Source organism: Bos grunniens, chromosome 26 (assembly GCF_055505025.1).
Source record: "Bos grunniens cultivar Pamir isolate PY7600 chromosome 26, Bosgru_T2T1.0, whole genome shotgun sequence".
Taxonomy (NCBI): domain Eukaryota; kingdom Metazoa; phylum Chordata; class Mammalia; order Artiodactyla; family Bovidae; genus Bos; species Bos grunniens.
Window position 1 is genome coordinate 25611268 of NC_141190.1, and position 14859 is coordinate 25626126.

The 14859-nt window shown below is 45.5% G+C and overlaps 1 protein-coding gene across 9 annotated transcripts in view; it reads left to right on the forward strand.

The window, feature by feature from the left end:
- SORCS3 (sortilin related VPS10 domain containing receptor 3) overlaps window positions 1-14859 on the forward strand; it is a 633389-nt gene that overhangs the window by 274321 nt on the left and 344209 nt on the right. For all 9 annotated transcript variants that reach the window (XM_086377568.1, XM_086377569.1, XM_086377575.1 and 6 more), the window contains one exon: window positions 6496-6595. In XM_086377568.1, coding sequence (XP_086233694.1) covers window positions 6496-6595 — 100 coding nt within the window. The remainder of the gene's footprint in view (window positions 1-6495; window positions 6596-14859) is intronic.

Genomic DNA, 14859 nt, shown 5'->3' on the forward strand with positions numbered 1-14859 from the left:
ACACTCTGGCCCTTTTACACGAAACAGCTCACTGCCTGTGCTAAACTGCCTCATAAGTGCCCCTGACTTGGGTGCAGCAGAGGGCAAGCCCAGTATCTAGCACATAGTCAACGCCATAATACAGAACAGACAGATATGCATGAAGAACTAAGCAACATAAAATAAAACTGCTAACAGGAAAAGGAACTATCAGGACTGAGGTGGTTTACTAATTTTAGATAATATCACAGAGAAGGGAGTCCACCAGGAAGACGAAAGACGTATAAGAGAATCAAAGAATGAAAGACTTGGTATTTCGTAGTTCCTTCTCAGGGACAAGCCTTGGAGGGGGAGGGGGAGCTGAGGAGCACAGGTGGGAGACAAGGGGCAGGCAGCTGGCAGGATTAGGAGAGCCGTGCGTCCGCCCATCCTGAACATCTGGTGGCCCCATAAGAACTGGCAGCATGCCCTGCAGAGCCCTCTCACCTCTGGCAGGAATGTGGTGCTGGGAATGCAGAGTGGGCTGGGGTGGAGGTGGGGGGGTGAGTACTGAGCTCCAGCTCAGTTCTAATGGGAAGCCGACTTGGCTGCGTTGGCTGGAAGTTTTTCTTTTCTTTCTTTTACTTTTAAAATAGCAGCCCATATGTTTGTTGCCACCAGCCTCTCCACTAGAAGCTCATCAGAGGAATGGGAGCTTGCTGGGTGGATGAAAGTATACTATATTCACAACTCAGCTCTGGAAATTGTCATCGAGAAAGTGGCCTTGGGTTGCTACCTGGGTTATGACAGGTTAGGTTGGTGAGGTAAGGCGGTGCTCCCAGAGTGTACTGGCCCACATGGAGGTCTTCTGGAGGCTTATCAAGATGGGACAAGAGCTCCTAAATAGTTAGAGGGCTCAAACCTGGAGTCCTAGGGGAGTTGAAGAGGGTAGACATCTAGTCTACCAGTGAGCCTGGGGTACCTGGGGAGGAATGTGAGTAGTTGGCAGCTGGGAGGCTCAACCTGACAGCAAGCAGGTCCCTGGCAGGGTGGAGCCACAGAGCAGATGCCCAACAGTGATGCAAATGGGAAAACAAGAGATGGTTGAGTCTTGAGGCCAGGACTCAGGGTCCAGCTACTAACTGGATTCAGTTGCTCTGAAATTGAAGATTTTGGACACAGAGAAAGCTGTTACAAGACTGGTCAGGAGCTGTGGACTCAGGCCCTGGCAATAAAGAAGGACTCAGTTTCTGGAGCTGGAGACTAAGGGAGTGTCTCTTTGAAGGTACAGCCCCCTTAGAGAAAAATTTGTCAATAACCAGCAGAGAAGTTATGTTTAGGGTATGAGAGTTGTGCATGGGGTATGAGTTGTAATTTCACATCAAGATGTCTCTCTGGAAAAGACTTGTGTAAAAATGGTGATTGAAATGTTTATCATAGCAAATTTTAAAAGACAAAACATTTATCAGAGTCTGAAAGGATAAATAGACAATGGTTTATTGGTAAACTACAATGCTCCGCAGCAGTTAAAATGAATGGATTATGGCTAGGTGTGTCAACATGCATAAAATCCTCCAAACTGAATGTTGGGCAAAACAAACTAGCTGCAGAACATATATCCTGTGGGATAACATTTATGTAAATGTAAAAACACTTGAAAAGATAATCAAGTATTTGTGTTGATGGACAACATATACATCTAGTGGTAGATTTATGGTTGGCATCTTGTAGTTTTCTGTGTGTTGGAAATAATTCATAATGAAAGACAACAGAAGAGCAAGAGGTACACACACACACACACACACACACACACACACACACACAGAGCAGTGGAGTAACCTTCTGCAACTGGAGGAATCTGAGTAGAGACACAGAAGCTGGGAGCGCTGTGGCTGGGCACCTCTCACACGCTGCCTGCCAGGTTAGCTGTGTGTTCTGAGCTGTTCCAAATGGTAACTGGCCCAGGGCCCAGCCCATGGCAGGTGCCCAGTGCATGTGTGGCATCTCCAGCTTTCTGGACATTTCAGCTTTAGGAGTTTAGCATCAGGATTTGGGAAGTTAGCTTTAAAATAGGGAAATGAGCCTGCTTCCTCTAAGTGACCCTGCCAGCAGATGTCTGGAGTCACGAGGTGAAGGATGATCTGCTTTTTTGTCAAAGTGACTTCTCCAGGCACTGCTGGCTCTGGCAGTGGTGCAGAGGCTTCTGCCAGCTGCCCCTAGCCCAGGGGAAGGAAGCCCACCACACTCTGTGGTCAGCGCAGTGTGCAGTGACCATGCTAGAAAGGACAGAGTCTAGGCCTCCTTTGGTCCAGGGCCCACTGGCTCCTTGAGGCACCCTCACTGAGTGAGACTTGTGTCTATGTGCCTGCTTGAGCAGCCGCTGCCCCAGAAGCGAAGGAAGCTGAGCCATGGCATATCCTTTGTTGGGAAGCTCCTACCCTCAGCAGCCACTTTTGGAAAAGAACAAAGTCAATGTGAGTTGGTTGTGCAGCTTCCAGAAAGAGAAACTATGCGTCATGTTAAGTACACTACCTTTGATGAGGATTATTTGGATTCTGGAAGGAAGTCTGTTGTGACACCAGTCATGAAAGGAGACCTGAGAATTTCGCTCTTACAAGCAAGATGTTTGCTATATATAGCATAAAGAAAAGTTTTTAGTTGGAAACAGCTTAGCACTGTGTTGGTAGGATAATAAGATTTAAAGTCCAGAAGGGGCCTTATGATTATCTGAGTTAAAACTCTTGTGTTGAAGATAGAATGGGGCTTGGCAAAGATTCTCTTCTTGACCAGGCTCTAGTCAGAGTCCTCTGAGCTCTTTTCACCTAGGGCCAGTCCTTAGATATGTCCTCAAGAGCCCATTTTTAGCAACAATCCTGCTAAGTGAGTTTAGCCAGAATCCCCACCACCCCTCACAATATCTCATTGCACTCCATATCTGATGGAAGTCCTCATCCCCAACCATAACCCAGGTGACATCTGATCACCCCAGCCTGCCTTCAGCAAGAATCCTGTCAGTCAGCAAAGAATTTCCATACCTTCTTAGTAATGTTCTATCCACTGATTCCCCACCCTTCTCTTTGGCTTTAAGTTCCTACATTTTCCTTGGTGTATTTGAAGTATGGTCTAATCTCCCTTCTCTATTTCAAAACCTCATTACTGTGGTCCCTATACCTGTTGCAATAGTCCTGAATTATGTCTGCCTTGCCATTTTAAGAAATGTCAGGGTGATTCATTCTTTAACAGATGTAGAGAAGACTTTTCCAGGGTAATACTTTGAGTACATTTCAGAGTCAGTTCTTTAGTCTAGATTCCAAGTTCAATGTTCTTTCCCCACCTGGTGCTATCTTTGTGCCTTCAGGACTGTAGAATCAAGAAGCAGTTTGTTCTATAAAATTTTTTTATTTGTATTAATAAAAATATACTATTGATAGTCTCTCGAGATTATGATATGTCTTCTCCCCTGCCCTGGATAGGATAGGAGATCAGAATGACTGGTCATTTAACCTTACTTCTAGTGTCATTTAACCTGATGCTAGATCCTTCCCTGGTACCAGATGCTAAAAGACTTTACCATTCTGCAAATTGGGCCAGCATCTGAAGTATCAGGTATGTTTTCTAGGTGTGGCTCTCTGTTGAGTTGTCATTGGACATCAGCAGGTGTTTGAGAACATGTGAGTAGATTTAGACAGATTCATGTATTCATTAACCCTTGAAAATAAAAACAAAGCAAAACAAGACAGTAATCAGTAGATTTTCAGCACACTTAGTACCATGTATGGTGCAATGCATCGGGCTGTTATAAGAAATGGCTTTTTGCTCTTGCGGAAGTATAGTTGAGGAAAAAGTTACAGAATAAAAATAGTATGATCACAACAATAGGATAAACACTAGAATAGTAGAATGTGTGAGGTAGTACAAGCACACGAAGGAAATGGAGATTAATTCCCCAGTGAGAAAGTTGGAATTTCAAAAATACGATGTTAAAGAAAAGAAGAAGGAAAAGAAAGAGAGAAAAAACAAACAAACAAAAACAAACAAGGTCGCGAAAATTATAAAGAAAGTACAGGTACAAAATTGATAACTAATACCTGTGGCGGATTCATTTTGATATTTGGCAAAACTAATACAATTATGTAAAGTTTAAAAATAAAATAAAATTAGAAAAAAAAAAGTTGGAAGGAGGGTGATTAAATAGAGTTGAGAATAAAGATTAGAGAGAAATTTACTAAGTAAAGGAAATAGGGGGTAGAGATAGCTCAGACAGAGAGGAATGCTGTGCCACAAATGTAGGCAATAAAAATTCAGGACATTCAGGAGCTGAATGAGGCTGGAGAGGAAGGGGCAGAGGAGCCAGTGGCTGGAAATGGGTCTAGTAAGGGAAGTTACACCCAGACTTTACAAGACTAAGCTTGAAAGATACAACTTCACTGTGTGTAGGCAGTGGGTGATTACTACCAGGGAGTACGGTGGACAGACCTGTGTGGTTGACATATAGCCTGATGACAGCATGGAGATTGGTGGGAGGGGGAGAAGTTTGAAGAAAAGCATCTGATTGGGGGATTGTTGCAAAAACGATGATGCACTAGCCACTGCATTGGATGAGCATGAGACGATCAGGGGTCTCAGTTATTTAGGAGATAGAATCATTAAGACCCGGAGACTGAGCTGGGTTCGAGAGATAAAGGCAAGGATTGCTCTCATTGGCAGTGATTCCTAGTGCCGAAGGTAGACAGGAGACAGAAGATAAGAATTGAGTTTTGGGGATGCTGATTATTAAAGTTCGCATAACCAATGACCATGTGGGGCCTGGAGCCTAAGGAAGGATTAGAAATACTGACGTTTGTTTATTCAGTAAATGTGCCAAGAGTGCATGATGTGTAAGATGTTCTGTACATTTTGAAAGAAGACATGAAGGTCCTTTGTATTTTCATTTATGTCTATTTATTTTTTGACGTTTCGGAATGCCTACATCCTGTTAGGAAGTTTCCAACATGTTGTATTTTTTATCCTCGTAAATGCCCTGTAAGATTAGATTATCCCCATTTTTTTGAGTAGGAAATTTGAGGCTCCAGCAGGTGCAGTAACCTGCACTTGGTCCTGAAACCAGGGATCTGCCCATCTAAGAATGAACTAGAGTTTGCTGTGCCCCACGTTCATGCTCTTTCCTCTTCCCATAGCATTCCCTGAATTTCCTCGTCCTTGAGGACCTTATGTTGTGGCGAGGGAAACAGAATATAAGGAAACTAATCATGACAATATCAGAAAATCAAAGAGTACATTTCATGCACAGTATGTGCCTTGGGTGTACAACAGATGGGGAACTTTGCACTTGTGCAGAGAAGAAATGAGCGGCAACCAGGGAGAAGGCCAGCGAAGCCTTACCAGAGGGTGGGTATTTAAGCCAGGCCTGGGACACTTGGCTTATAAAGCTAAGCTGTGGGCCAAGGCAGAAGCAGATTAAAGTTAGAAGGTGGGTAAATCGAGGGAGATTAGATTAGAAGGTAATCAAGGAAAAGGCAAGGGCAGGTAGTTACTGTTACTAAGAGAGCACAGGGCCAGAGTTGGAATGCAGGCACCCCTGGGGTTACCTGACCGTAGAGATGGTGAGTAGTCCTCTGTGGCTTCCTGCAGCTCCAGTGGGAGAGATTTCCTGAGTCTAGCTAAGGAAGGTGATGGCAGACAGAATGAGAACCTGATGATACAGGTCCTGAAAAGGGAGGGAGGTGTATGGGGTGGGGGTGGGGAAGCGAGGCGGGAGCAGCAGGAAGCTTGGCTTCTTGAATCCACTTTTGGGTACTGGCTGTCCCTCCTCCATGGAAAGGAGAGAGGCGGGATGGAAAGGAAGGAGCCTGTGGATTGGTTGGCCTGCCTTTGTTCTCAGAGCCCTGGCTCGTGGTCTTAGTCAGAGCACCCAAAGGAGGAACAGGTAGCCAGCAGGAAATTGGCATGGAGAACGAATGGTAGCTGCTCAGTGTTGCTGGCTTTTCCCCCGATGCACCATTGCTCCTTTGGGAAGGAAGCATCAGACTCTGCTGCGTGTGGCCGGGTTTGGCTGTTGGATCCCTTGAGGCTCCTGGATGCAACACTTCCTGCCCCTCTGAGGGTCTCCTGATTTCAGGCTCAGTAGAGGGGCGTGAAGGTGGTTGTACCTCAGAAGGTCTGGCCTTTCTCCCTGTTGTTCCCCGAGCAGGGACTCAGGCCTCTCCCCACAGAGCTCTGGGAGGATAGAGGGCTGAGCACCGGAGGCAGCCTACCTCCACAGCTCCTGTCACCGCACCACTTCACAAAGGGCAGGAAAGTAGGTCTCTGAGAAAGTCCAGGAACAAAGGGGAGCAAGCTTAGGTAGTAAGCAGATGCATTAGTCTAATTGCTGTTCTAAAATTAATGGGGCCTTTTATCTCAGAGGAACACTTTCTAAGCACTCATGTAATTTGGGAACAAAGATGCAGGTTGGGGTAGAGCTGGGCTCCCCTGGAAACACAATCCCCCATTTGGTAAAACAATCTTTTCTTTTCTTTCTTCCTCTTTTACCTGCAGATCAACAGATTATGGCACCACCTATGAAAAGCTGAATGACAAAGTGGGTTTGAAGACTGTCCTCAGTTACCTCTATGTCAACCCCACCAACAAAAGGAAGGTGAGAAGGGGGATCATTGGGTCCTGAGCACTCCCTGTGGAGTGGCAGGGAAGCCAAAGGCCAAGAGTTCAGAAAAAGACCGTAGCCATGGAGTCACTTGCAGAACGTCTATTTTATATGTCAAGAACACCATGGACACTGTAACTCAAACAAGTGCCTTGAGATAGTAGTGACAGTCATAACAACCACAACAATGGTAAAATGATGTAACTATTTTAGGAGATTCTCTGTGCCACGGAGGGCTTGTGCTGTGTGCTTTACACACTTTATCTCATGTGTCCTCACAGTGAATCTCTAGGGTACAAATGATTACTATCCCCATTTTACAGGGGAAGAAACTGAAGCTCAGAGAGTTTAAGTAACTTTCTAGCTTAAAGCCAGACAGTAACAGATAGTATGGTGATTAACAGATCTGGGATTTGAGAATGGGTTGGCTTGACTCTGGGTTTCCCAGGTGGTGCAGTGGTAAAGAACCCACCTGCCAATGCAGGAGACATGTAAGAGATGTGGGTTCTATACCTGGGTCGGGAAAAATCTCCTGGGTGAAATTGTATAAGGTCAGACTTTGCTCACAGAGACCTCTTGGAAGAAGGGGGCCTGGGTTCCACAGAATGATGGATGATTATAGAAAATAAGTGCTGTATGATCTATTGGCTGCGGGGAGATGTGATATTTCCCAAGCGAGGGAGGCACTCCTTCCTATTCAGAAACTTAGGCAGGCCTGGCCCCAGTAGATACCACACAGATATGAAAGGCCATTTCAGGGTTTCTAATTTGCCAACAAAGGTCCGTCTAGTCAAGGCCATGGTATTTCCAGTGGTCATGTATGGATGTGAGAGTTGGACTGTGAAGAAAGCTGAGCGCCAAAGAATTGATGCTTTTGAACTGTGGTGTTGGAGAAGACTCTTGAGAGTCCCTTGGACTGCAAGGAGATCCAACCAGTCCGTTCTGAAGGAGATGAGCCCTGGGATTTCTTTGGAAGGAATGATGCTAAAGCTGAAACTCCAGTACTTTGGCCACCTGATGCAAAGAGTTGACTCATTGGAAAAGACTCTGATGCTGGGAGGGATTAGGGGCAGGAGGAGAAGGGGATGACAGAGGATGAGATGGCTGGATGGCATCACTGACTCGATGGACGTGAGTCTGGGTGAACTCTGGGAGTTGGTGATGGACAGGGAAGCCTGGCATGCTGTGATTCATGGGGTCGCAAAGAGTCGGACACGACTGAGCGACTGCACTGAACTGAACTGAAAGGACTGAAAATGGCATTGCACTGCCCAGCTCTCCCCTTGTCATCTGATTTTTACTCCCCAGTGGTTTTGCAAACCTTTTCTTTAGTGAGGTAGGTGCAGGGGTGATCTTAAACCCGTTGTTCAGGTGTCCCTGATTTCTGATTCCAACCTGGCAGAGTCCAAGCTGTGACTGAGAACAATGATTGCCAGTGCTACTCAAAGCAGAGTGACTTGGACTCAAACCCTTAGCATCATAACCCAGAGCCAACCCTTCTCCTCACTCCCACCTAGCTATTCCCAGTGAAGGGCAAAGCAGAATTGGTGACTCACTCCTGGCTCAGCATTGGTGGCTGTTGCCCAAAGATCCAGCAGCTCCAGGGGTGCCCACACCTGGGAATGGGCAGGTGTGGGCACCAGCCAGGTGCCAAAAAACTGATAATCAGGATGACTGTGTACATGCTTGTTCCTGGTTTTAGCTGAGTAGTTTCTCTTTTTTAATCCCAAAGAGTTGTCATTTTTCCATTTTTCAATATTGTTGTTTGAATTATTGAATATTAGACCTGGGAAGGATCATAGATTTCATCTGAACAAGTGGTTATTGATGGTTTTTGAACTGCAGCTCCTCAGCAAATATGTTTAAAGCTCTAGATCTCCTCTTAGACACATACCCCCCTCCACAAAATTTTTCTAAGAATTTTTGGATGTTAATGAATACCCTTAATCCCATCTCTTGACCCAGGATGTCCATGGAGTCTTGGTTAAGAATCTTTCATGTATAACAATAGTCTCAATTTCCAGATGAGAAACTGATGCCAGAAAAGTCCCCAAAGCCAGGTTTAAAAAAGGAGCCAGACTAAGAGCCGAGGGCTCCTGATGCTCAGTCCAGGTTTTCTGGCTTCAGACCATGTTTTGCTCCTTTTCCTTCCATATGGTCATAGCGCCGGGCTCTAAAATTGATGGTTTAGTCCGGACCTGGGAGCTTGAGGCAGCTTGCTTCATGATCTGGAATTTAAGCTCAGTGCCATGTCCATGATATGGACACGTGATTAAACTTGACTGAATCAAGTCAGCCATGATCCATCTCCACTCTGCCTTATCCTTTTATTAAGAAGGAAGCTGAGTGCAACGGAGGACAAATGTCCTTCCCATGTCGCTCAGATAGTCAACGGCAGGATGGATAGTTTGTTTTTGACTCTCAACATGAAGCTCCTCCCACCCACACAGTGACTTGGGGTCAAGTGAAATCACAAGGAGTGTCTGCACTCTGGGAGAAGAAAGAAGTAGGTGTTTGACACATGGCAGATGTCCTTCAGCAATGATCTCTCACCTATGACTGGACCACAACAAAAGTAATCATATCTTCATGGAGATGATAGATCAGCTATCTTTGTAAGGATTTTCCCAAGGGGCATATGAAGAGTCATGCCTGTTTGCATCCATTCTGGTAGTCATCTGTCACATATGTTTTCCATTAGACTCCTACTCATAACATATCTTTCAGTCTTCTGCCGTTTTTCTCTACTCCTAGTTTGTCTCTTCTTAGTATAACCTACAGGTGGTCAGTCGTGTGGGAGACAAAGAGAGGATAAGACAAATGCTGAGGGTTAGAAAGAACGTAAAGCTAGGCTTTGATGCCCACTGGTGCAGAAGGCACCTCCATTTCCCCATCCCAGAGATGATGTTCAGACCATGGGCTCTCTGGAGCAATTTCTCAGAGGAATTATTGCCCAGTTAACAAACGTTAAGCCAGTTATAGGCTTCCCAGGTGGTGCTAGTGGTTAAGAACCTGCCTGCCTGCCAATGCAGGAGACATAAGAGATGAGGGTTCGATCCCTGGGTCAGGAAGATCCCCTGGAGAAGGGCATGGCAACCCTCTCCAGTATTCTTGCCTGGAGAATCCCATGGACAGAGGAGCCTGGTGGGCTATAGTCTACATGGTTGCACAGAGTCAGACATGACTGAGTGACTAAGCATGCACACACACGCATGTGTTTTAACTTCATAAGAAACTCCCAAACTCTTTCCAAAAGGCCATTTTGCCTGTGTTTTCAGAGAAACACCACCAAAACGCAGTTAAATCCCATGTAAGAGGCACTGCCACCCAGAAAGCTAAAAGTGCAGATATTTTCTGCACTCAGATCAGGAAGAGACAAAAAATAGGCTAGTGCCATGGATTTGCTGGTTTATTTATTTTGGAACTAGCCATAGAAATTGACTTCATAAGGAGACTGAGTGATCCTGAAGTGCTTTCTGAATCATCCGAGGAGGGATGAAACTAAATTCTGTTTCATTTTATTGTCCAGTGTTTTTGATTGTATCCTGAGCCTCAAGACGTTGGCAATGCACAAATATTCCAAGTGGTGACTTTCTCTTAACCAGAATGTTTAAGTTTACTAGACCTATACTTCTCAAGCCACTCAGGAAAAATGATAGATATAAATAAAATACCCTTGTATGCTTCTTTACTGGTGTAGTGATGTGTGGGTCATTATGACCTTGTAATACAACTTTTTAAAAAGGTCCTGTCTTACATGTATCTCAGAGTTTAAACCAGTGGTCATCGGAATTCTCATCTGTCTCAATTAAGCAAGATTCTTTTGACTCTCTCAGCATTCAAATTATCTGTAGCTCCCGATGTTCATCAAGCAGCTAATGGCAGTAGTCTCTAGCAGATTTTTCAGTTAATCTTGTTGAAGTAGTGACTTTTCACCTAATGAGTTCCTTATGTAACAGATGGCTAGTGCTTTCCCTGGAGGCTGTGAGTGCATCAGAGTTCTGTCACCCTTAGCAAGACAGTAAAGTATGCTCACATTTGTATAGTTGTTCCCAAAGCTAATTGTTGATGTCTTAATACTTTTTTGACAACATAAAATTTCTCAGTGTAGAAAGCTAATAAGCTATTAGGTTGAAAGTAGAAATGTTGATGTGTGTAGAGTCTCCTACTAGTATTAATCTTAGTTAGCATTAATTGAGCATCTACTATGCTCAGATTCTTTTTAGAATTGTTATCTGTATAAATTGCCAGTCCTCCCAACCACTTTAGAAAGCAGGCAAGATAAGGAAAGAGCCTCTCTGTAAATCACACCACGCTTGTTATACTTGTAAATGGTGAGTCTTCAAGAGTCTCCCCAGGTTTATTTAGAAATAAAGGTTTATTTGGGGGACGAATTAGGAAACATCTGGCAATGCTGCTGCTGCTGCTAAGTCGCCTCAGTCGTGTCCAACTCTGTGCGATCCCATCAACGGCAGCCTACCAGGCTCCCCTGTCCCTGGGATTCTCCAGGCAAGAACACTGGAGTGGGTTGGCATTTCCTTCTCCAATGCATGAAAGTGAAAAGTGAAAGTGAAGTTTCTCAGTCGTGTCCAACTCTTTGGGACCCCATGGACTACAGCCCACCAGGCTCCTCCGTCCATGGGATTTTCCAGGCAAGAGTACTGGAGTGGGTTGCTATTTCCTTCTTGAGGGGATCTTCCCAACCCAGAGATCGAACCCAGGTCTCCCACATTGTAGGCAGATGTTTTACTGTCTGAGCCACCAAGGAAAAATGCTCCCTTAAGGAAGCTGCAATTTGGACTGCTACTGCTGCTGCTAAGTCGCTTCAGTCGTGTCCGACTCTGTGCGACCCCATAGACGTCAGCCCACCAGGCTCCCCCGTCCCTGGGATTCTCCAGGCAAGAACACTGGAGTGGGTTGCCATTTCCTTCTCCAATGCATGAAAGTAAAAAGTAAAAGTGAAGTCGCTCAGTCGTGTCCAACTCTTAGCGACCCCATGGACTACAGCCCACAGGCTCCTCTGTCCATGGAATTTTCCAGGCAAGAGTACTGGAGTGGGGTGCCATTGCCTTCTGCAATTTGGACTAGTTGTACCTAAATAGAGTATAGATGTGAAATGCCGGGAGCTACTTGAGTTGAAGTTGTTCTAGGCCATCCTGTGGTGGCATCAGCACTGTTTTAATGGCATTGATCTGCACTAGTTGTATTTGATGTGATTCTGCATTTCTTGCTGTTTTCCTTTCTCTGATCATTTCCTGGGTGATGTCTGAGCCTGGCACTTTGAGCTTGAGGACCAGTGCATTAGTTTCTGATGCGTGTGTCTGAGGCTTGCCTCTGGAGGAGCCCTCTGTTCTGGTGGCATCTGAGCTCCAGCTCACAGCCTACCCTTTGCTTTGTAGGAGATAAACATCCCTGGGTTCCTGGAACTCATTACTGTCAGCTGACTCTGTCCACAGACCCATGCAGAATGACACATGTCAAGGTTAAAAGCCTGCATTTACTGGCACTGTGCTTCGTAAAACAGGCTAAAGTCTTTGTGCCTCAACAAGAGAGGGGCTTAGCTATCATGGGTGTCTATTTAAGAACAAATCTTTGAGTGAATGGAGAAATGCAGGCGGGTTATGGCCTAATTGCTCTGGCTCGAAAGCGGCTGCCACCTGCAGATTTGGAAACAGTGTTTTGGAAACGACATAGAGCACAGAAAGTCCTGACTGCCAGGGAGTGTGATCAAATTGCTGCAGGGTAGAGGTGTGTGTGCCTGTGTGTGGGGATGGAGTGAGCGGGGGGCGTGGTGTGGGAAGACAGTAAGCACTGATATCAGAAGAGAATGAGGACTTTTTAACACTGAGCTCCTAATAAGTTCTGGGCACTGGGCCAAGCTCATTTCTACATTCAGTTTTTAGTTTCTCTCTTAATCCCCTGAGCCCTGGTAGTTTTATTCCCCTTTGGCAGGTGAAGAAACTGAGGCTCAGGCAGATGAGCCATTTGCTTTCTCTAAAGTAGTTGGTAAGAGGGGGTTCAGGATCCCTGCTCACCTCTGTCTGACCACACAGGCCATGCTCTCTACTCTGACCTGCTTCAGCTTGGCTGCCCGTGCCACAGATACAAAGACCAGGTTGCTTTCATTCATGGATGCGTAGTCACTCTGTTACCTGGAGCTTTCTGCCCATTACTGTTAGAGGATTATCAGTTTCTTGGAGGAGGAGAGGAGTGTTAGATCTTCCTTTCCTAATTGATTTACCAGTGAGAAGGATAATTACTTCCAGGCTACCCTGCAGAAATACAGTGGGAATCACCACTCAGATTTCTCTGATGAGCCGGCCGTCTCTGTCAAGCTGTTAAGAGGTATTGTGTGTCTGATCAGATGTTGGTTATTTCCATGTCAGCCTCTCAATACAGCAGCATAACCCTGAGCTCTCTTTGACACAATGGAAAACCTCTAAACAAAACACAGAATCTTAAAATCTCGCACCCCCTGCCTTCCCTGACCATGTCTCCTAAGATTGCTGGAGGGTCAGGGAAAATCAGTTCTAAGGTATCTGTGAATACCTTAGAATATCAATTCACAGATATTAAAATCTCTTACACGAAAGCAAAGCAAAAGAAGAATGCAAAAAAAAAAAAAAAACAAAAGAAGGATAATTTTAGGCTATTAAACCATCTGTTAAGTGTCTTGCTCTGAGCAAAGTATTTTGGATGGGAGCTTCCTGCTTTCAGAAATATGGAGTCTACTCAGCCAGACAGGATGCGCACAGAAAACAGCTGCATGCATAGACCTAGAGTCTCAAATGTGAATGCAGACAAGGGCCAGACAGACAGTGCCCGTGAGAGGTGTGGGCCAGGTGGGGACTGCCGTGGTCATCTAGGCTCCTGGTGACTGTCCTCATGTGAGGAGAAAGGCTCAGAGCAGCCACACTGTCATTGTCCCTGTTTCCTGATTTCCTTAAGAGATTTTTCTCTGCCTATTTTCTTATAAATTTATTTATTTTGAAATGTTTTAGATAGGCTAGGATGTGGAGTTCAGCGTGTGGGACCTGGCAGGCTGTCCCAAATTTGCTTGAATCCCTTGGACCCAATTGGCCTCATGTGTCATATGTCTTCAGATAAAAAGTCTTCAGATAAAAAGCTGGTATTTAGTGTGGTCCTTGGGGCAACAGGATAAGGATGACACATAGAAGCTGCTGTTACTGGGGCCCTGCGGTGCTGCTTTTATGATCTGTGTGAGAGAGAAATTAAGCTGAGCAATGCTCACAGAGCACTCCCTTTGACTCAAAGGACTCACATAGTAGGTTCTGCAGTGCGGAGGGACCTTTTATATCAGGTAAGGGTAAGACCATTAAGACAGGTGGAGGAGGCAGACATCTTCTTTATGGTTCTGGTTCTCCACTTGGGTTACTGAGTGTTCTTGAATAAGTGAGCTTCCTCGCAGAGCATCCATTTCCTTATTTGTATAGTGGCTAGGGTGGGTCCTAAACTATTCGAGGTTCCTTCCTGCTTAGATGGCCTGGCTGGCCACCATTTGGACTGTGCCTCTCAGAGGGCTACACGGTGATATGTGATGATCTGTGGACTTTGGGTTTGGTGGCAGTCAGGTGGGTAGTCCTTGGAAGGTGTGATCCCCATAACTCTTGGATTTATGGCCATGTATTCAGGAAGATGCCCTAGAGAAGGGAATGGCTACCCACTCCTGTATTCTTGCCTGAAGAGTTCCATGGACAGAGGAGCATGGTGGGCTATTGTCTGTGGGCTTGCAAAAAGTCAGACACGACTGAGTGGCTAACACTTTCTCTTCATTGGCCAGCTAAGCCCTGTCATTCAGGTCAGGTCTTCTGAAGTCAGAGTTCCTTGTTCGGAAGGTGGCTGATTCCCTGCAACAACTGTCTCTGCTGGTGGAACTCAAAACGGCAGCATCTTCCATGGCACAGTTGAGGAGCCCCATCAGCATGAGCTGATGCAATTCCCATGAGCATCGCTTTCTCAGCTAGGCATGCACAGCCCTCCTCCAGCAGGAAAGGGAGCTGGAGAAGCTGTTTGCATCTGTTCTGGCAACCCAGGGGTGAGGACACCGCATATCAAAATAGCAGGCAAGGGAAGAGCTCTTCTGTGGCATACTTCTTCCATCATAGCCACCTACTTCCTGCAGTCTCAACCAGGCATTTCATCTCTGTTGACCCTGCTTTCTTCCTTCAGAAGAAGAAGCATAATAAGCTATATTTAAAAAGCAAATAAGAGAAATCCTTCTTAGAGCTAATATTTGT